At 47.2% G+C, this 20278-nt stretch overlaps 1 protein-coding gene and 1 long non-coding RNA gene across 5 annotated transcripts in view; one reads left to right on the forward strand and one right to left on the reverse strand.

Moving 5' to 3' along the window:
• The window catches only part of LOC116663145, a 133351-nt gene that overhangs the window by 81070 nt on the left and 32003 nt on the right, over positions 1-20278 (reverse strand). The gene's annotated exons all lie outside the window — the stretch shown is intronic.
• FXN (frataxin) overlaps positions 1-20278 on the forward strand; it is a 34363-nt gene that overhangs the window by 11300 nt on the left and 2785 nt on the right. The window contains exons 2-6 of one of the 2 annotated variants that reach the window (XM_032477801.1): positions 5137-5406; positions 11393-11490; positions 13639-13759; positions 18203-18300; positions 19438-19639. In XM_032477801.1, coding sequence (XP_032333692.1) covers positions 5239-5406; positions 11393-11490; positions 13639-13759; positions 18203-18300; positions 19438-19639 — 687 coding nt within the window. In that variant the 5' untranslated portion in view covers positions 5137-5238. Of the gene's footprint in view, positions 1-5136; positions 5407-11392; positions 11491-13638; positions 13760-18202; positions 18301-19437; positions 19640-20278 lie in introns of those variants that run through there. The other variant, XM_032477802.1, reaches the window with a different exon arrangement.

Below are 20278 nucleotides of genomic sequence, written 5' to 3' on the forward strand. Positions count from 1 at the left end.
GTTCATCCGTTCATTCATTTGACAAATAGTGACTGAGCACTTGCTGTTTACCTGGCACCACGTCTAGCGTGGGGGATACCACAGTGAACAGGACAGACATGGAGTGGATGTTGTAGGGTAGGAGACACCCAGTGAGCAAGCAAGACACAAACAACAGACTTGCAGTTAGGATCCATGCTACAGAGGAGATCAATGGAGAGAAGTGACGGAGGGAGACAGGAGTAGAGGGAGAGGTCACTGTCAGGTATAGGGGTCCAAGAAGGGCTCTTTAAGGAGGGAACATGCAATCATAGGCCTGAAAGGTGAGAAGGGGCCCCTAGTGATGAGCTGGAGATAGAGTGCTCAAGAAGCACAGCAAGTGCAAAGGCCCAGGGGCAGAAGGCCATGGCAAGTGGAAGGGCCAGGAAGTGGGGCAAGAGTGGAGGAGGAGAAGTGCAAGGTGAGTTCCGAGGGGTAAGCAGAGGTCAGCTCTCTTTCCCCAGGAAAATACAGGTATGCTTTCCTTGTCCTTAGGATGTTCTTAGGACATTCCTTGAGCTTGTTCTCCATCCAAACAAGGGAGTAACCCCAGAAAAAGGAAGGCACAGAATTCAGATGGGGAGTTCCAGGACAGGACTGTGCCTTGAGCCTAAAGAGAACTGTTCCAGGTTGGAGCAAGAGGGAGCCATCCAGGAGAGGGGAGAGTCCCTATGGGAAAGGACATTCCAGGGATTGCATACAATCCTGGAGAAGCCAGAGAATACAAGGATACAATTAAGGCAGACAACACAAGTAGGGGGAAGGCAATTTAAAATTCCATGAAAAACACTTAACTCTCCATGAAAGGAAATGTATCAAATACAAAAACTGGTTATGCCATGGATAATATCTGTATAGTAATGATTTATTTATTCAACAAATATTTATTGAGAACTTTCTATATGCCAGACCCTTGTCTAGCTCTGGGGACATATCAGGGAACAGACAAAAGCAAGCTGCTTCCTCTCATGTAAATTGTATGCTAGTTGGGTAGAGTTATGCATTTAAAAAAGAATAAAAAAGAATAAGATTGGTTTTGCCCTGCATCCTCTTCCACAGACCAAATAAGCACACCTACTGTGTTGTCTGGAAGAATATTCACTACACGTTCACTGTGGTTATTCTGAGGGGTGCTTTCTTGTGCTCTTTTGAGTACATTTTAAAATTTTTTTTAACTTTTTACACAACAAAGATCATCTGTGCAAAACAATAAATCATTGCTCTGGAAAAAGAAATTACACTGCCTTCTGTGTAAAGAAAGGATTGGCTGGGGTGGGAGGTGGCGGTGATCAGAAAGACCCAGTACGAGGTGACTGCAGTCATCAAATAAGAGAATGGTTTTAACCTGCCCCCTCCCCCCAAAAAAAATGGATGGACCTGGTATATGTTTTAGAGACAGAACTGACAGAACTCATTAGTGGGTTGGGTGTGGGAAGTGAGGGAAAGCAGGGTGGGAACCCAGGTTGGCAAGAACCATTTGGTATCTGAAGATAATATTTATTGAGATGGTGTAGACTGGAGAAATTTCAGATTCAGGGTTAAGATTTTAAAAATCCATACTTTGGGTCTTGCAAGTTTTGAGACTCCAAGTAAAATACATACATCTCGAGGATAACGTTAACTCTGTAAACCTCTATTGGCCAGTATAGGTTAATTCCACTCTTCCTTGGCAGTGAGACACAAGACAAGAAAGGCACTATTGGAGGAAATAAGAGACCAACAAAGAAGAACATCATTCATTTTTTCTTTCATTCATTCGCTCCAACAGTGTCTATTATGTGTCAGAGATACTAGCTAAATAAGGAAAGTCACGATTCCACTGCAGGGTGTGGAAGCACAAAGGAGGTGCCTGAGACACACTTGTGGGGACAGAGAGCTGGGCTTCAGAAAGGACTCTGGAAAAGGTCACATCTGGCATCTAATTGAATCCTAGAGGAAGAGGAAGAGCTAGCTACCTGTTCTAGTTATCACAACTGTGTTAACAAATTACCCCAAAACAGGCTGGCTTAAATCCACGTCCACATCTTTGATGCTCACAGATTCTGGGTCCGGAACTCAGACAAAGCACAACCGGGACATCCTGGACTTGTCCCACGGTATCTCGGGCCTCAGCTGGAAGACTCTAAGGCTGGGGCTGGAACTATCTGAAGACGGGTTCACTTATATTTGCCTAGTGGGTGATGCTGGCTGTTGACTGGGGGCCTCAGTTCCTCTCTGCATGGTCTCTGCTTAGGCTAGTTTGGATTTCCTCAAAATATGATGGCTGGCCCCCAGAGCAAGAATCAAAAAAAAAAAAAAAAAAGTAAGGAGAAAGCTGTATCCTTTTTATGACCCAGACTTGGAAGTCGCACAGCATCACTTCTGAGAAGTGTCCAAGACTTCGGAGTCCAAGTGAGATGGGATGAATACTGGTGTGGCCCTCTTTGGAAAGGACAATCTTCCACACCAGGCAAAGAGATGGAAAACTCACGAACAACACGAGGAATGACTCAGAAGGGAAAGAAAGTATTGCTGGTTCTGGGAACTGTGAGTAGTTTGCAAAGGCAAACATAGACACAGATGCCTCTTAATACCAATTCTCCCCCACTTTTTTTTTAAATAGCAGGACTTCCAAATTTTAGTTGGACATATTGGCTGCTCAGCTAAATGACTAGACTTCCTGGCCTCTCTTGCAACTACGTAAGCTCACATGATTAATTTCTAGCCTATGAGATGCAAGTGAAACTATTCGGTGGAAATTCCAGAATGTGTCTCTTAAAGGGAGAGGATGCCTTTCCCTCCACACTGCTGCCTAGAACACACATGTGATGGCTGACATACTAGCAACTATTTTGAACCACGAGGACCAGGGCCACACCCAGATAGCAGAACAGAAAGCTGAAGGAGCCTGGATCCCTGATAACTTTGTCAAACTGCTCAGGAAGCCTGGATACCAATTTCTCCACATCTTGGGATGTGAACGAGGCAGAAACTTCTCAAGTGTTTAAAACATTATTATCTTGTTCTCTGTTACACTCAGCAAAACCTAATCCTAACTGGTACACTGAGATTGCCTGGTCAGCAGGGCACAGAGAAGGGAGTGGAGAGAGCGCATGTCTTGATGGCGGTGAAAGAGAACTAACGGGACTACTGTGGTTAGATCCACATTTCAGATTTGGGAAGATCATCTCGTAACGCTGGCTTAATTCACAATTTTGCCTGAGATGCACCCTACTGCAGTGATTCTCAAACTTCAGTCTTCCCTGGAGGGCTTGCCAAAACACAGATTGCTGGGCCCTACTCCTAGAGTTTCTGATCAGCAGGAGAATTTGCTTTTCTAACAAGTTCTCAGGTGCTGCTGAAGCTGCCGGTACACACATTTTGAAAATCACTGTCCTAGAGTAAGTCCTATCAAAGCACCCTAAGAGCAGAGAATGTGAGTTCTGGGGAAATTCTCCCACATCCCCAACCAGACATACACTGGGGTTGCCACACAGTACTTCCTAGCACCTGCCCTTGTGGAGAAGCAACCTAGAGGTGAGGGAAAGGCATTGAGTCCTACAGGGGTCCCTCCACATCTTTGCAAAGCCATGGGGTCCCCTGCCTCTTGCCGGGTATGCCTGCTTCTCTCTGACCACCTCCCAGGATCGGGAGGACAGATTCTTGGGAGGCCATAATATTCTCTGTTCTGTTACCCTGAGCCTATTTCCTTGGCTGAAAAGATAGGGCAGTGATATCAACTTTGCAAGGAGTTGGAACAGGTGCCAGGGCCCTTTCAATGCCAGAAGGTAACCTGGTGGCTAATAACAGTGCAGCTCTCCAAGCGTATAATGCAGTTGTGAGTGTGTGAGGAAGCGCCTCAGTGTTAGTGCAAGGAGGTCTGAGGTCAAGGTCAACAACCAATATGCTTCCCTTTGTGTTCATCACATTCTTCCGGTCTGGCTTCAGTTTGTGCTTCTCAGACTTGGCACCACTGACTGGATAATTCTGTGTTGTGGGTGATCCTCCTGTGTAGAGCAGGATGTCTAGCAGCATCCCTGGGGTCTACCCACTAGATGCCAGTAGCATACACACACCCTACCCTTGCCTCGTTGTGACAATGAAAAGTATCTCCAGACACTTTGGGGGGGAGCAGGGGGTTCTCCGTGCCTGGCTTATACAAACAGGTGCTTGATAAATGGCTGTTTATAACTGAGTGCAGGAGAATATCTCTCATCCAAAAGAATGCCCTGTCAGGTAGCCAATCAGATCCCACTTCCTCTTCCCTATTTTTCAAAGCCCTGTGCAAATGCCACTTCCTCCAGGAAGACTTCCTTGATTGCCCCATGCCAGTTGTATATACTCTCCCATGCAACAGACACCCATTAGTTCATGTTTCTCTTTAACATCTGTCATTGTCCTAAGTATTTATACATGTGTCTTATCTCCTCTATTCACGAAGTACTGAAGTGACTTAGAACTTTAACACTTACTATTTCCTCTGCCCACTGTCTTACCCATAAAGATGATGTTCTCTAGTAGGCACATTGGACAACTTCTAAAGCATATACAAAATATGAAAGAACCTCCACAATTTGTATTCCTTCGCAACACACAACCTAAATAAAACTTTCTTTTAAAATGTATTAACAACTTGATATTTATTGTGGACTTAACAGGAATCAGGGCCTGTGCAAGAAACCTTTATACAGATTAACTCACTTTATTCTTAGAACAACCCTATGAAGCAGAACTTTTATACCCCATTTTACAGATGAGGCACAGAAAGGTTAACTTGCCCACTGGTCATACAGGTAAGAAGTGGGAAGAATTTGGATTTAAACCAGGCAGTCCGTCTCCTGTCTGCACTCTCCTGATATAACATATACTGGCGACCAAGCAGCTTCAAGACCTACACCCCAACCAATTCACTGCAAAACTGCAGCACCCCCCCCCAAGCTTTTCTGTATAAAATTCTGCAGCAGCAGGTCACTAAGCTGAAGTCTCCGGGGTCAGGGACCTTGGTCATCCATTCACTATGTTGCCCACAGGGTAAGTCCTGTGCTTTGCATGAAGTAAGTTATTTTTGTTAAATACATTGATAGAGCACCATAGGGAAGTTCTTCCTAAAGTCTAACCTCTGGCCATTTCCTAAGCCAGCAGAAAAGGAGAGTTCGCGCCTACGCCTACGACCCGTGACCACCAGGTGGCGCCTGACGGCCCCCGAGCAGGAAGGCGGAGCTGCAGCAGAGCGGGAGGATCATGTGGACGTTTGGGCGCCGCGCGGCTGCGGGCCTCCTGCCCCGCTCGGCGCCCCCGGGCTCTGCCCAGGCCCGCGCCGGGGCCCCGTGGCCGACGAAAGATCCCCCGCCTTACGGCGGCCGGGGCCTGCGCACCGGGACCGCCGCAGCCAGAGCACGCAACAACTCGGTGAGTATCCGCGCGGGCAGACGCCGGGGCCGCACGCTGAAGGACAGAGGCCGTGCACTCGGGGGACGCGCCAGGCATGCGCGCCCGCTCCGGCTCCCGCGGGGCCGCGCTCGGGCGGGGGCGAGCGGCAGCGGCGGCGGCGCGCGCGGCCGTGCAGTTCCCCAGGCTCCGTTTCTCCTAGTTACATTTGCACCGCTTCCGCTTTCTGGTAAAAGGAGAGGGTACCCTGCACTGCAACTGCCGGAACCGCGTGGACAAAGGCAAAGGAGGTGGACGGAGATCGGCTCTAGGGACCAGTGGTGGCTCTAAGCTTGTCACTTCTCTTTGCGAGAAATTCAGTAATAATATGCTAGGTACTATAATTTACATACATGTATATTATCTGTAATATTAATATGCTCTAAATATAGAATGATTTCAGTAAAAATACGTATCACTAAAATAGTGTATTATATAAATATGTATACTATCAGAGTGATGTTTTCGAGCATGGCCTTTTTTAAACGAAATGCTTTCATCCAGCGACTTGAAGATGCCAAGGCTGCTAGCACAGTAGCTAGAGCAGCAGGGCTTTTGGATCAGGCCTCGGTTCCAAATTCTGGCTCCTCCCGTCATCGGAGCTGGGTGACCTCGGGGATCCTGGAAACTCTCTGAGGCGTGGCTTTCTTTTCTGTGAAGAGATTTCCTATTTTGCCCAGCTAGCATGAGGCTTAATTAACATATAAAGTCTTCAGCACTTAATTTCACTTTCTTCCCCTGGAGATACAAAGAAATATCTGACCCAGTTACTTCACGACTTGAAAGGAAGAAGCCCAAAGGGCGGTGGGTTAACAGGACTACCTGGGAGGATGGAGGTGATATCTCATTGGAGCCTGAAGATGTCAGGGAGCTGTGCGCGGCGCTCAGGAGAGAATCCGGTGGGCAGAGGCAGGGAAAGGGAGGGGATCCTCTCTGAGTGGCTGGTACACTGGATGGACTGTGGGTGTTGAAGGTGGCAGGGGAAACCCAACCCAGATTGTGCGTGGAGCTCCAGAATGTGGACTTCAGGCTTGAACCTCCCACTGATGTGTTATTTGGCCATGTTTGGAGAAACACTGGGACTGGTTGCCAACACTCAAAGTTCAGATCATGGATTTCCTCGCTTCTCAGGAAAAATAGGCAGTTATGGCCATGCTGGTCCCAGGATCCCCATCTGCAGAACGCAGGTGTTTCTTACTCTGCTCCGTCTGTGCCGCTCTCACCTAGAGCTGCCCTGGCTTGCCCTTTGACTCCTGCCTATGTGGGCACCATGTCAGCAGTTTTTAATTTAGGAGAGTGACAAGATACGGTGTGGTCTTTTGGATGGTACCTAGTGGCTGTTAAGGGTGCTGACTCAGAAGTGTACCCAGGAGATGGGCACTGGGCACACACTAGGATTAGGGTCGTTGGGAGGTTGCTAGGTGGTTAGCAACCAAGGTCGCCCACTGGACCCCTTTTTCCATAGTAAGTTAATGGCATTGGTTTAACCTGTCTATTCCACAGTTCCCTTGCCCATTTCAAGACTTGTAGAGTTGGGTGGATGACAGTGGCAACAGGGCCACCATCCTTCTCAATGTTTTTAAGGCCTTAACTGTCCTCAGGTTGATCCCTGAAGTCCCCTGTACTCGAGAAGTCATCAGAACTGAGTTCACTTGGGGAGCCTCTTCCCTGGCCTCATTTTCTAGAAGGCCCCTTCTCCGTCCACAGCAGCTGTCCAACAGAAATAGAAAGGGAGCCACATGTGTGTAATTCTCAGTGTTCTAGTAATTCCATTGGAAATGCAAAAAGAAACTGGTGAAATTAATTTCAACGGTACATTTAAGTAGTGTATCAAAATGTTATTTCAACAGGTAATCAACACTGAAAGCTCAGTACTGAGATATTTGTACTCATTTTTTTGTACTCATTCCTCCAGATCCAGTACGGATTTCACACTTCCAGCACTTGTCCTTCACATGCTCAGCTGAGTTTATGGTAGACATACTTGATCTCTATTTAGATTTTATAAAATTCACAACTGAAAAAGTAAATTCCTAGACTGGAGTTGTTCCGAACATACTTTAAATGTTCCAGTAACTTTATGGAGTGTCATTTTTAAATGAAAATTAAGTAAGGTTTAAAATCCAATTTCTCGGTCACAATAGCCACCTTTCAAGTGCTCCATGGCCACGTGTGGCTGGCAGCGACCACGTGCACAGCTCTGGGGCTGAACAGATTTATTTAGCTTCTAATCTTCGGATCTTAGCTCCTGCTGCTCATCAGAACCCAGAATCCACAGAAATGCTCTGTAAGAGTGTCCTCCTCCACCCACCTTATTCACCTCAAGGCTCGGAGAGGACTCTGGTTCCAGCAGGCAGCCTCCGACCCTAATAATGAAAATGTGATAGTGACTGGGTCTCTGACCTTTCCCCTTTAATGCTGGAGGCAGCTCCAAGGAGGCGATAACTGGGAGTCACTGCGTCATAAATAACTTCGTAAGCCCCTGCCGCAGCCACGTCTGCACACATGGGAAGGCTGTCAGGCATCCATCTTCCTAGAGGAACAAGCCTGTCACTTACGCCCCCACAGCCTCTGCCTGGCAAATGGGTTATGTCTTACTTCACTTTAAATTCATTTTTATTTTCTTCCACAGATAACATACCTGAGTCTGCACACACAAAAGTGTATATAAAGTATCAGTATTGTTTAAAGAGTAATAACAGACTCCCATGTTCCCACCCCCAGGGTAAGAAATTGAATCCTGCATGTTCTGGGAAGGCCCCGGTGCTCCCGGAGAGGAACCTGCCACCCTGCATTCTGGCAGGCATCCCCTTCTCTTCTTAGGGTTTCGCCTCCTTTGTAGGTCTCCCTAAACCATGTGCCACTCATTGAAAAAGACATTGTGCTGTATTTACTCTGCTGTGACTTGCTCCTTGTGACCAGTGTTGGTGTTGAGACGCGGCAACACTGATGTGCACAGCTGTCATTTATCTGTTTTCTCTGCTGGATGGTATCTACTGGGTGAGCATGTCACACCTGGTCCAGGCTCCTGTGACATCTGGGTGATTCCAGTGAGCTGTTCTCACGATGGCACTGCGGTGAGCGTTCCTGTGTGCGGACAGAACCTCCTCTTGGGTGAAGTCCTCACGTAGGCACTGCCAGGCGAGGGGCCGGCAGATATTCAAGTCACTGGATGCCAAGAGTGGTGGGTGGCACAGGTTGGTCCTCCCCAGTAGTGGTGAGAACCGATCCACTCCTCGAGCCTGTGGTTTGACAGGGCCCAGGGGGCCGCGGGGACCCCGGGGTGAAGGTGGCCAGGCCTCACCAGGCTGAGCCTTAGCTGGGTCGCGTGGTTCCAGGGCCTGAGCCTGTGGCCTAGGAACCTTGCAGCATTTTCTCAGGTACCTCCCATGAGCCAGCCCTGTGCTGAGCTCAGTCACTGAACCCTGGAGCGTGAAGTAGGCAGACCGACCACCGACACATAGTCCAAGGGCTCCAGGTGACCCGGAAGCAGGAGGGGTGGCCCCAGGGAGCACTTATAATCCAGCACCCCCGCACCCCACCCAGAAGTCCATCTGCCGCAGCCCTCAGGCAGAGCAGGTGGCTTCTCTCTCAGGCAGGGGCCAGATTTTGCCTCTCTGACCTCCGACCTCTCCATCCTTTCACTGAGATGCTTCAAAACAAATTTACTAAACACCCTCAGGCCCCGTGTTTGGGGTGTTCATGTCCTCTTGTCTAATCCTCGTAACCATTCTGCAAGGCCAGTACCCCGATCCCTGCCTCCAGAGGAGAGAGCAGAGGCCTAGAAGGTTAAGCAGTTCCCCAGGGAATGTCAGGTTGCAGAGAGTAGGTGAGAAACAGGGCAGGGAGTCTGGCAGCTGTTATTCTTGTGGTTAAAAAACAGCTGAATAAAGACTTCTGCTCTGGCTGTGCATGAGTACTTCGCCTTAGACCAAATCTCCCACCGGAACCGTCAAAGATGTGCAATGAAAGACAAAAATAAAACAGAAAAACAGCTACGTGAAGGTATCAGAGAGATGCAGACAGCTAGGATTTGAGGGGCCAGGATCCTGGAGAGAAAGCAAATTCAGAGGTGACCTCCGTGTTCTCCAGCGCCTCCCTCCGTATTTGATTCCCAGGGGTGGGATTCTTTCCTTGGTGACCCAGACCCTGGGAACAGACAGCTTGGGTTCAAATCCTAGCTGCCTGACTGTGTTTGTGTGATTTTGGTCAAGTTATCCTTCTGTGCCTCAGTTTCCTCATCTGTAAAATATGAATACAGTCAATCATTATTCCTGGATCCTGTACCTGTGAAGTCACCTCCTCCCTAAAATGTATTTGTAACCCCCAAATCAATACTCAAAGCACTGTCATGGTCATTCTTGGACATGCACAGAGACCCCAAAATATAAGTCGCCTACACTCAACATGTCCCTGGCTGAGTCAGACAAGAAGCCCTTCATACTGGTAACAGCGGTCCTTTTCACAGTGTATTTGGTGGCATGTTTTTCACACTTTTGTGTTTTTTGCTGGCAATTCCAGCAAAAGTTTAAAGTGTTTAAAGTGGCCCCAAGCACAGTGCTGAAGCGCTGTCTAGTGTCCCTAAGCAAGAAGTGGGATGGGCCTCAGAGAAAACACGTGGGTTGGATCAGCATCATTCAGGTGTGAGTTCAGGGTCAGTGAATAAACAAGATATATTCAACAAGTGCGTTTAAACAGAAACACGTAAAACAAGGATCTGCAGTGATCTGCTGGGGAGAATGTGACCAGTGGCTTTCAGGAACCTAAGCCTGCATTTCCCTTAGAAGTAAGTGGCTAACCCAGTGTCTGCGGCTGCTTTATAGGACATAACTGTCGTGAGTAATGACATAATAGTCCTTCCCTCACAGGGTTGTAATGAGGACTAAACGAATCCCTGGCTCTAAGGACGGAGAACGCTACCCAGCAGAGGGCGAACACCTAGAATGTGCTGTGGTGATGCTGTGGCTGTCACGGCCCCTCTCACCTCTTCAGAGCCCTCGTCTGCGTTCTGCACCCCTCTCTCCTCTACCTCCACTCGCCTCTCAGCCTTCGCCCTTCTTAGCTTGCCGAGGGCCCCGGTGGCTGGAGAGAGTAACTGACACCCTCTGGACCCTTCTCTTAGCAGCAACCACAGTGACCTTTGGACTACGTGAACCTTGCCACCAACCTCTGAAAGCCCCTCAGTGCCTTCCAGGATAAAGTCCAACTGGTACCTTCACGAGAGCCCGTGGCCCCTATCCATCACCTCCCTTACCATCTCCGCTCGGCTGCACCACTCTTTCTCCCTCCCGGCCTCCGTCCCCTCCGCCATCTCTCCGGCCGGTCTGCAGGCCTGGCAATCATCAGCTCAGACCCCACCTCTTCTGAGCCAGGCGCCAGGACACTCAGCAGTTACATATTAAAAGAAGTCAATGGGTCACCGTGTCCCCTGCAGATCGTGTCAGTGAGATCTGTCAGACAGCAGTCTGCAGTCAGGACCTCTCTTCTGGACATCCTGCTTTTTGTTGTTGCTCGTTTTAGTCAAATTCTAAGGGTTTTGCTGACACTTTGCATGTCCTCTGTGCTAACCACCCCATCACAGCCTAGAGCAGTGCTGCCAGATAGAACCTTCCGTGATGGTGGATATGTTCTGTGTCTGTGCCACAAGCCACATGACACCACAGGACACTCAAAACGTGGCTGGTGCCACTAAGGAACTGACTTTTTCAATGTTCTCTTATTTCAGTAAGTGTATGTCTACATGGCTGCACGTGGCTCATGGCTGCTGTGTTGGACAGCACAGGCTGAGGGTCCAGGGAGCTCGGTGAGATGCACTAAAGGGAGGTGAAGAAAATTCCTGAGAAGTAAATACTCTGAAGCACTTTAACCTGGTTACTCCCAAACGCAGAAGTGGCGATATTTAAACCATGTGTTCATGGACTGTAATCTACTGGAAAATGGTAATGTTCTTCTTCACTTTGGTTTTTAGAGTGTGGGCCTCTGCTGCCTCAACCAGATCCTGAATGTCAAAAAGCAGAGTGTCTGTCTGATGAATTTGAGGACAGCGGGAACTGTGAGCAACCCTGGGTAAGATAAAACACCTTCCATGTCCCAGATCTCTTCCTCCCTGTCCCTGACCCTCCCTCCCCTTCTCAATACACAACGTATGTGCACATACACATACTTCTCTCTTCTTTTTTCCTTTCCTCTTACCTTTTTTTAACCAAAAAATAAATAAATAAACAAAGCTCATCCCATACAAAACCTGTTCTCTCCCCAAGCAGCAGCACTCATAAGCATCTTTCCACATCACTAATGACCCACCACATTGTTTTTAACGAAGTAGTATTAAGTTTTATGGATGTACCATAACTCATTTCACCCACCCCCTGTTGCTGGACATTTAGGTTGTTTCCAGAGTTTTGTTATTATCCTCCGTGATATCGTAGTAGTTAGGGCAGGCCAAGCTCCTGTAACAAGCAGACCCAAAACTGTAACAGCTCCAACCAGGAGTGGTTTGTGTTCCCCTGCCGTTGGCCCAGGGTGGCCCTGCCTCTGCGAAATGGGTCAGGGAGCCTGGCTCCTTCTACCTTCCTATGGCCTGTCAGTACCTTGCTGTCCTCTGCAGGTTGAGGCCAGGTCACCCTGTCCAGGTTCCACTCCATGAAAGGGATGAGTGTGGAAGGCCTGGAAGTGGCATCTGTCCCTCACTCACATTTTAGTGGGAAGGACTTGGTCACAGGGACGCAGCTACCTGCAGGGGAGGCCAGGAAGTGCCCTGGAGGGAGGAGGCGATGCGTGGACCCTCCTTCCACATACACATACACATACACATACACACAACCACAGGCTGCAGCCACAGGCCCAGGCAGGTCACCCAAGATGTCCAGGTGACATGCAATCCCGTCTCCCAGGTCTAGGAATCGCATTTTTGATCTGCACACACACACACACACACACACGGAGAGGGGCAAGATACCCACTACGACACACCCATTCAAAAAAGAGTCATGTCCCTGGCCTGTGGCAGCAATGTCCCTGGGCAGCACTGGGACAACCTCTGCCCTGGCCGTGGAGGACATCCTTCCAAGAAACCCTGGTGCTGCCCCTCAGAGGCTTCTCCTGGTCTGTCACTCCCATAGGTTACCTCAAGGTATTGAATATAGTTCCCTGTGCTCTACAGTAGGACCTTGCTGTTTTTCTATTTTAGGTATAGTAGTATCTGCTTCTGTCTCTATGGATTTATACCAATTTTTAAAAATTTTAAAATAGTATCTATACAGGAAAGTCTCCAAGTTATAAATATATAGCTGGATACATTTTCAAAAACTAAACATAACACGTTAACACAAGAAATAGCTTAAGAAATAGAATATGACCAGCCCCTTCAAAGCAAACCTTCTGCTCACTTCTAGTTATTAACCCCTCCCTGCCCCAGAATAGCTACCATTCTGATTTCCAATAGCAAGGATTAGTTTTGCCTGGGCTTTAACTTTATATAAACAGAATCATTAAGTATAAATGTCTGCATGTAGCTTCTTTCAGTCACCATTTGTTTGTGGGATTCATCTATATTGTTATATTTATAGACAACTGTTTTGCTCTGTAGTATTCCATTGTATGAATATACCACAGTTTATTTATCTATTATATTAAATGAAATCTGTTCAAGTATTCTGCCCACTTTTCTATTGAGTTTTCTTTTACTTATTGATTTGTGAGAGTTCTTTACATGTTCTGGAAATAAGTCCTTTTTCAGATAGATGGAATGCAAATATTTTCTCCCACTTTGGGGTTTGCCCAACAAATTTTAATAACAAGCCATGGAAACAGCCTGAGTGTCCAGCCGAAGGGGACAAGCTGAATGAATAACATAAAATAAAGAGTATGAAAATCCACATGTGCTAATTTGGAACCATTTCTAAGACATATGAAATGAAAATTGCAAGGTGCTTCATTAGTAAAAGGAACATAAAATTCCAGAAGGGCACAGAAGAGAGTGCTTATCGTGGTTGACTCTGTGGATGGGGGCTGCCTGTTTGGGAAGAAGCGCTGATTTCTCTGAAATAAGGGCTTATTACCCTCTCATGCTGTTTCAGGTTTTACTCTGTACATGCTAGAGCTTTTCTATCAATTTAAAAAATTTAAGTAAAAAATAAAGGTGTCAATTGACACTGATAAAATAGAGCAATTTGGTCATTGCGTATTTGGGGTTGTTTCTTGTTCCCCCTGCAGCTCCCTGGACGATACCACCTATGAAAGACTGGCAGAGGAGACGCTGGACTCCTTAGCAGAGTTTTTTGAAGACCTTGCAGACAAGCCTTACACATTAGAAGACTATGACGTCTCCTTTGGGGTACCTCTTTGCTTATTTTCATTCTTCATGCCCTCCCTAAGAAGTTTAGCTAAGATAAAGAATTCCTTTCCAGCAGAGTTACTCATCCAGCAGCAGGCGGTTATGGGTGGGACCAAAAGATTGGGTTCTGGTTCCAGACCTGCTCCACCAGGCTTGTGACCTTGGGCAAGTCACTCAGCCTTTCTGAGCCTCATCTGTGCCTAAAACTCCAGATTCTCACACATCACTCAATAGCCGTGAAAGTAAGTCAGGGAGGGGCCTAGGCCTGTGTTTGTCCAGCAAGACGCCTCTCATCATGCAGGCCTGGGGAACGCTGAACTAGGTCGCTGGTTCCTAAGCAGGGTGAGAGATTGCCCCAGGCGTATGCAGACTAGACTTAGGCCCCACTCCTAGGACATTCTGATGCAGTAGTCAGGGTGCAGCTAGGAGGCACATTTTTTAAAAGCTCCCCTGAGATTCTAATGTGCATCCCCGGGTCCCACCCCTAGGGACTTTTATTTAGTTGGTCTGGGGTGTGGTGCATGCCAGGAATTAAGGTTTTTAAAGTTTTTAGAATCACTCCCCAGGTGATTCTAATATGCACCTGGGTGAGAGCCCCAGGGCTGGATGAATCTTGAGCCCCAGATCCTGGGAGCCCAGGCAGTGCAGCTGTGTGTCAACTGGCCACCAGGTGGCAGACTTGAGCAAGGGTCGGCCTTTGGATTTAGAATTAGTTGAGGACTTAGGAAGCAGCTCTTTTTTGCCAGTGGGAGCAAATCCCCTGCAGAGGTTAATCCTCTTGACAGCAATTAATTAATACCAGGAAATGTCATGAAGTGTGCATTTTGGATTAAATCATGGAATTATTTAGGACAACCAGCTGTCAGTCTAAGTGATAGAAATGGCATTGAATGCTGATGTTTGGGGGCACAGACTAGAAAAGGACTCCGTCAGATGGAAAAGACATCAAAAGCCTGGTTGTAAGGACAGTCAGGGACTTGGCAGTAACGGGGCAAGGAAGGATTGAACGTCTTCCAGGTGGACTTGTTGGTCACTGTTAGTAGCAGAAAATGCAGCAGTCTCCAGGCCAGGCTGTAGACGTGCTTACACAGGCAGCCTCAGAAGGCAGAGCTACTTGGGAACCATTACAAACTGGCCTCCCCAACTTGACCATCGGTGGGATGGTTAGAGCTGGGGAAGTTACAAGTCTCCATTCTCCCAGCCTCCTTACCAGCTGCTATTACTACAGGGAAACCATGTCTAAGGCTAAACTCTGCCACACATGCAAACATTCATTAACATGCCACAGAAACAGTCACACTGCCTGTCCTTATGGATTCATGAAGCCCCAGACTCAGATACTTTGCATGAATGTTTCATTAGAAGCAAAGGTGCCGATATCCTAGCAGCTGAATTCTGCTTACCTCACTTCTGCTTAGTGCTAGGTCACAAGACCTTACCTGCCTTGAGTGCCTCTCTGAAGAGTGATTCAGCTGCTGGCCTTCCCCGGGTCTATAACCCATTCTTGCAAGGGAAGAGGCACCTGAGTTTTTCTAGCCAATACATATACTGTACCTTGAGTATCATTCTGCTCTCTAAGGAAGAAGTATTTCTAGCAAATCACTTGCTAGTTAGGAAAATCTTCAGTGTAAATGTAGAAGGCTAATGGCATATAGTTGCTGCTGCTGTAGTTTGGACCTCTAAGTACTTTGAAATGCTATCCACCCTCGGGTGTGAATTCCCAGTTAGAATCCTTCAGATGCTAACTTACGTATTTCACATAGAAGATAAATCAGTTGAGATTACATTACAGACAACAGAACACCTATAATACCATTATTTGAGCTTGGTTGATGTGCAGTCTTTCCCTACCTGCCCTCAGGGTCCAGTTGGGTGCTGCCTTCTCTGTGAAGCCCTCCTAGATGCTCCAGGCAGACACCACCCTACTCTCCTTGCCCTGCACTCGGAGGATGACTCCATGGAGCACTGGTTACCTGGGGTTGTAACTGTCTGTTTACACATCAGCTCCCATGGCGACACTGAGCTCCTTGGCAGCTAGGCAACCACTGAGTCTGCCGCACTTGACCTGGGACTGTGAGAAGTACCACTCTTTTAAAGAGTTACCTCCAAGCTGCCTTCCTTTTTTTTTCCCCAGGTGGAGCCTTGGCCTTTTAGACAATTTAATGAGAATATGCTTGCTATGTCCTTCATTCACTGAGTTGTCAGCATATTATTGCCAGAGAGCAGATTTCTTAACTGTTTTGGGTTCGGGACCCCCTGTAAGACTCTGAGTGCTCTGGGCCCTGTCCTGAGGATAACTTCCCCACGGACCTGTGAGTACAATTTTAGTTACCAGGGCTCTCTGCAGACCCCTGAGGACTATCCCTGGGTCCTAGCTTGCAGACCCCTCCTCAGAGGCAGCACTTTACTGGATACGGAGAAAGAGGACCTGGGTAGCATCCTGGGTTTGTACTTTCTTTCCAAGGATGCTTCAGTAAATTATCTAACCATGAGGGGCCAGTCCTTCAGCTGTTAAGTGGGCAACCGTAATTTCTACTTCTCCAGGGGTGTCTTAGGGTTCAGTGACACAATGTAGGTAAAAGTGCTTCACATTCATATTCTTATTTCTTAAGGGGAAGTCAGTGTCTGTTTTAGGAGTGTGGGAAGCCACATGCATATACCTGATGTCCCCTGACTCAATCTGCCATTCCCATCTGTGTGGTTTCTACAGATGAGTTGGTAACAACAGAAATGGCTACTTTTGCTTCCACTGGTACTGACTGTTGAGAATTGAGCCTCACCAGCAGTGGCCAGGGTCTGTTCTGATTGGTTAGGCACGGTCTCGGCAGTTGCTAAGCACTAACTCTTTCCCCGCCCCACACTGCCCTGCATTGAAGTCTAACCACCCTCCCAGAGAAGACGCAGATTGCCCCTTAAGGAATAATCCTAATGGACAAAAAGCTCTCTTTATCTGGTCTACTTGCAGACGTTCCTAAAACACTAAGAACTCCTAGGGAACCAGTGAGGCAGCTAGTTTCCTTCCTCCTCTTGCCGCTGTCCTTTGGAAACAGCCTCTGTCTCCCTGGGGAGAAAAATCTAATGATGCTCAAGGAACAGGCCGGGGCGTGGTTGAGTGCTGAGACCCTGCCTTGCATAACCTTGCCCCTCCTGTGACACGTGTTATTATCACAGTGCCTGGTTATCATCCACTCCATTCATTCGTCCACAAAAAATCCATCTGTATTTTGCACAAATACTGAAGATGCTAGGATGAAAAGGCAAATCTGCTTTTGAGTTGCCTAAAGTAGTGGAGGGAAGGGGCAGGTGACCAGCAAACAAGCTGGCAGCTGAGATGCAGTGAGGAGAGCACAGAGGCTGTGGGGACACACACGGACCCTGGTCCCAGCCAAGGGGCGTCCAGGTCACCTTCCTAGAAGCACCTCAGCTCACCAGTCAGCCCCTCATCCCCTCACTGTCTCTGAAGGAGGCGGAGCTGGTGTCGTCCCAAGGAAACGGCGCAGTGGGTGAGACACAGAAAGCACATCCCTAGACCTGACCCACAGCCTTTCCCGCTGCATCACACACCTCCCAGCTGTGGGGTCAACGCACAATGGGGTGTGTAATGGCCACAAACAGGTCATTAGAAGAAATTATGTCTTGATTCCCTGAGCCTGATATCACATGGCAAAATAAGCCATAAACTATGGTGGGGAAGGAGGAGTGGCTCCTAGTGGGTCCAGGGTTTCTTTTTGGGGTGATGTAAATAGTCTGGAATTAGATACTTAGGATGTTTGCACACCTTTTGAAAACAGTTTGTGAAATGCCAAAAACTACTAAATTGTACTGTTTCAAGATTTTAAAATCAGTGAAAGGCTGTCCCACCAAAATAGTACGTATGGATTTCAGGGAAAAAAATTTAAAAAAAAAAAAGCTTATGTATACTGTGATCCTAGCCCTTTTTTAAAAAATTCATTTAAAAATTGGCAGCCAATACCTGAGAGTGAACATCTCATATCACTGACTAATGGGACTGAGAGTGCACTTTGTGTTACAGAAAGAACAGCATCTTTTGGACCTAAACAGACCTAGATTTAAGATCAGCTCTGCCAATTACTAAATATTCTTTATTGCTCTGTCTCTCTGTTGTCCTCATCTGTAAAACTGGGATAATGATTCCTACTTCTGATGGTCATGGTCACGGAGAAAAGTTTTACACAACGTGCAAAGCACAGTGCCTGGCAGAGTTGGTATTGAATAAATAACAGGTGCTGTTTTGTGGGGAAGGAGGGGAAGAGATAATTAGGTTTGTTTGTTTAACGGAGGTACTGGGGACAGTTCTTTATGGTGTATGTTGTAGAGTGTAGAAATGCAAAGTGTTGAGATATAGCAAACTAGAGGCAATTATGACACAGTGTTAACTTTTTGTTTTCTTTCCCTCATGCTTTTCAACACCTGATCCACCAGAGTGGTGTTTTGACAGTTAAACTGGGTGGGGATCTAGGAACCTACGTGATCAACAAGCAGACCCCAAACAAGCAGATCTGGTTATCCTCGCCATCCAGGTATGTTCACAAGTCAAAATCTCTCCTTGCTTAACTTGTTTGAAACACGGTCTTGTGGCCCGTTTAAGTGTCGCCCTCATGTGTTTGTACCTGTGTAAGTGAACCTTTCCTGATGTTTTCCAGCCTGTCTCATGCTCAGCAGGAAAGTCTACTCTGGTTCTGTAACTTCTGTCCAGTGATAATGTGGCTGCTCTAAGCAGATATTGGGATGTTAACAAGATCTGAAGGGGGAAATGTTCGGAACTCGGCCTAAACTCTATTAAATCATTGGCACGCCTTTGAAAAAATGACTTTTGCTATTTCAGCATCTGAACAAGTTGCACTTTGTCTTCAGATCACGTTAACGTTCAACGTCTAGTTTGTTCTGAGCATCGCAGTTAAAGGTTAGTTGAATCTGTTTGCAGAACTGGGCTGTGTGCTCTGTGGAGGCGGGAGAGCGCCTTTAACTGCCCTTCCAGGGCATTTTAATCCCTCCTACCTTTTCTGTTGACGTGCTTTCAATCTAGCAGAATAAAATATTGTACTGGAGCCGTCGGTGCTGTGTCTCAAAGCCTGAGAACTTGCCGGGAGAGCAGGTCCCTCATCCCTCTAGCTGCTGCTGAAGTGGCTGTAAGAAAGTCAAAGAGATGCCCATGAAAAGCTCTCAGACCAACCTTCCTGGTCTCTCATTAGCACTTCCAAAGAGACCTACTGACTGTGAATCGGGAAAGGCCCAAATGGAACTAGCGTCGAGTTCTTTGAAAGCCTAACAGTATCTGCATTAAAAAAAAACTATTTAACTCTTCCCCTGCCCCAGTGTTGACATCATTTTTAGGCAGTTAATAGTACACTGTTTATGGTGCTGTGATGTGTGGTTCTTTGTTCAAAATAAAGCATTATGCCTTCTTTACCTCAGCCTCATGTAGGAAGTATGTTACAATTCAAGAAGAACGGCTCCAAAGGATCACTGTCAGTTCTCACAAGGCCCTTATTCACAGATTGCCTTGCTTTTTAGATCCAGATAGTTTACTTGATGTTGGGGGGGGGGGGTGTTTTACGCTATGTGGACCAATTAGCCTGTTCTCTTTGGCGTCAAACCGTCGTCCTCACCCTAACTGTGGCCGCACATGTGGACTGTACATTCTCTTTCATCTCCAGAGGAACCAGCATGAGAAAGTGGGTGCATCAGCTCAAATCCAGCCCTCCAGCTTTGGGGATTGGTGGCTCTACGAATAGTGGGCAGGGCACCAGCACCAGCTGTGATGGCTTCACTAAAAGAATTCCCTCGTGTTGTATCTGGAGACTGAAAAAGTCCTTATCCTGTTTGGACACACCTACCGGCCGTATGATCCCACCCCAGGCACGTTTAGAAGCATCTACTTCTGCATCATGATATCTTCCAAGAAATTCCAAGTTTTGTTGTTGTTGTTGTTGTTTTTAATCTGTAATTCACGATGGGAATCTGGAAAGAAAAATCTGCCGAGCAGCCATTTAACTGTCATAGATACTCTGTTCTTCAAAAAAATTTTTTTTAGTTTTCCACTCAGTTTTTCACATTGGTTCAAAGTAATCTTTCCTGGGGCTGCTTTTCTGATACTCTGGGTTTTTTTAATTGACAGCGTTTTAGGTCTAGTGGAAACGGTGGCCTTGCCCACCCTGAGGAGGTTGTAGGATGCAATAAAGGTGAGGTCTGGGTGGACACCTGGATGTTAGGGCTGCTGGGGCAGTGTGGAGGGGCCTGGGGGGGGGTCTCATGCTCTGCCTGGCATCCCACCAGCAAAACAGAGTCTAGGGCCAGGGGAGCACTTTCTCAAATCAAGGGATTTGGTCCAGGTTGTTATGCCTTTCCGTGTTTGGCTGTCTGTGCATATTAAACAAAAGCCCCAGTCCTTTTAGTTCCCTTTTATCTCCATTATTACGAAAGTGTTCAGACCTCAGCATTTGGTTGATAATACAGAAATTTTGATATTTTTCTAACCCTAAAAGATGCTTCCCTTAT

This window comes from Camelus ferus, chromosome 4 (assembly GCF_009834535.1).
Source record: "Camelus ferus isolate YT-003-E chromosome 4, BCGSAC_Cfer_1.0, whole genome shotgun sequence".
In the NCBI taxonomy this organism is placed as follows: domain Eukaryota; kingdom Metazoa; phylum Chordata; class Mammalia; order Artiodactyla; family Camelidae; genus Camelus; species Camelus ferus.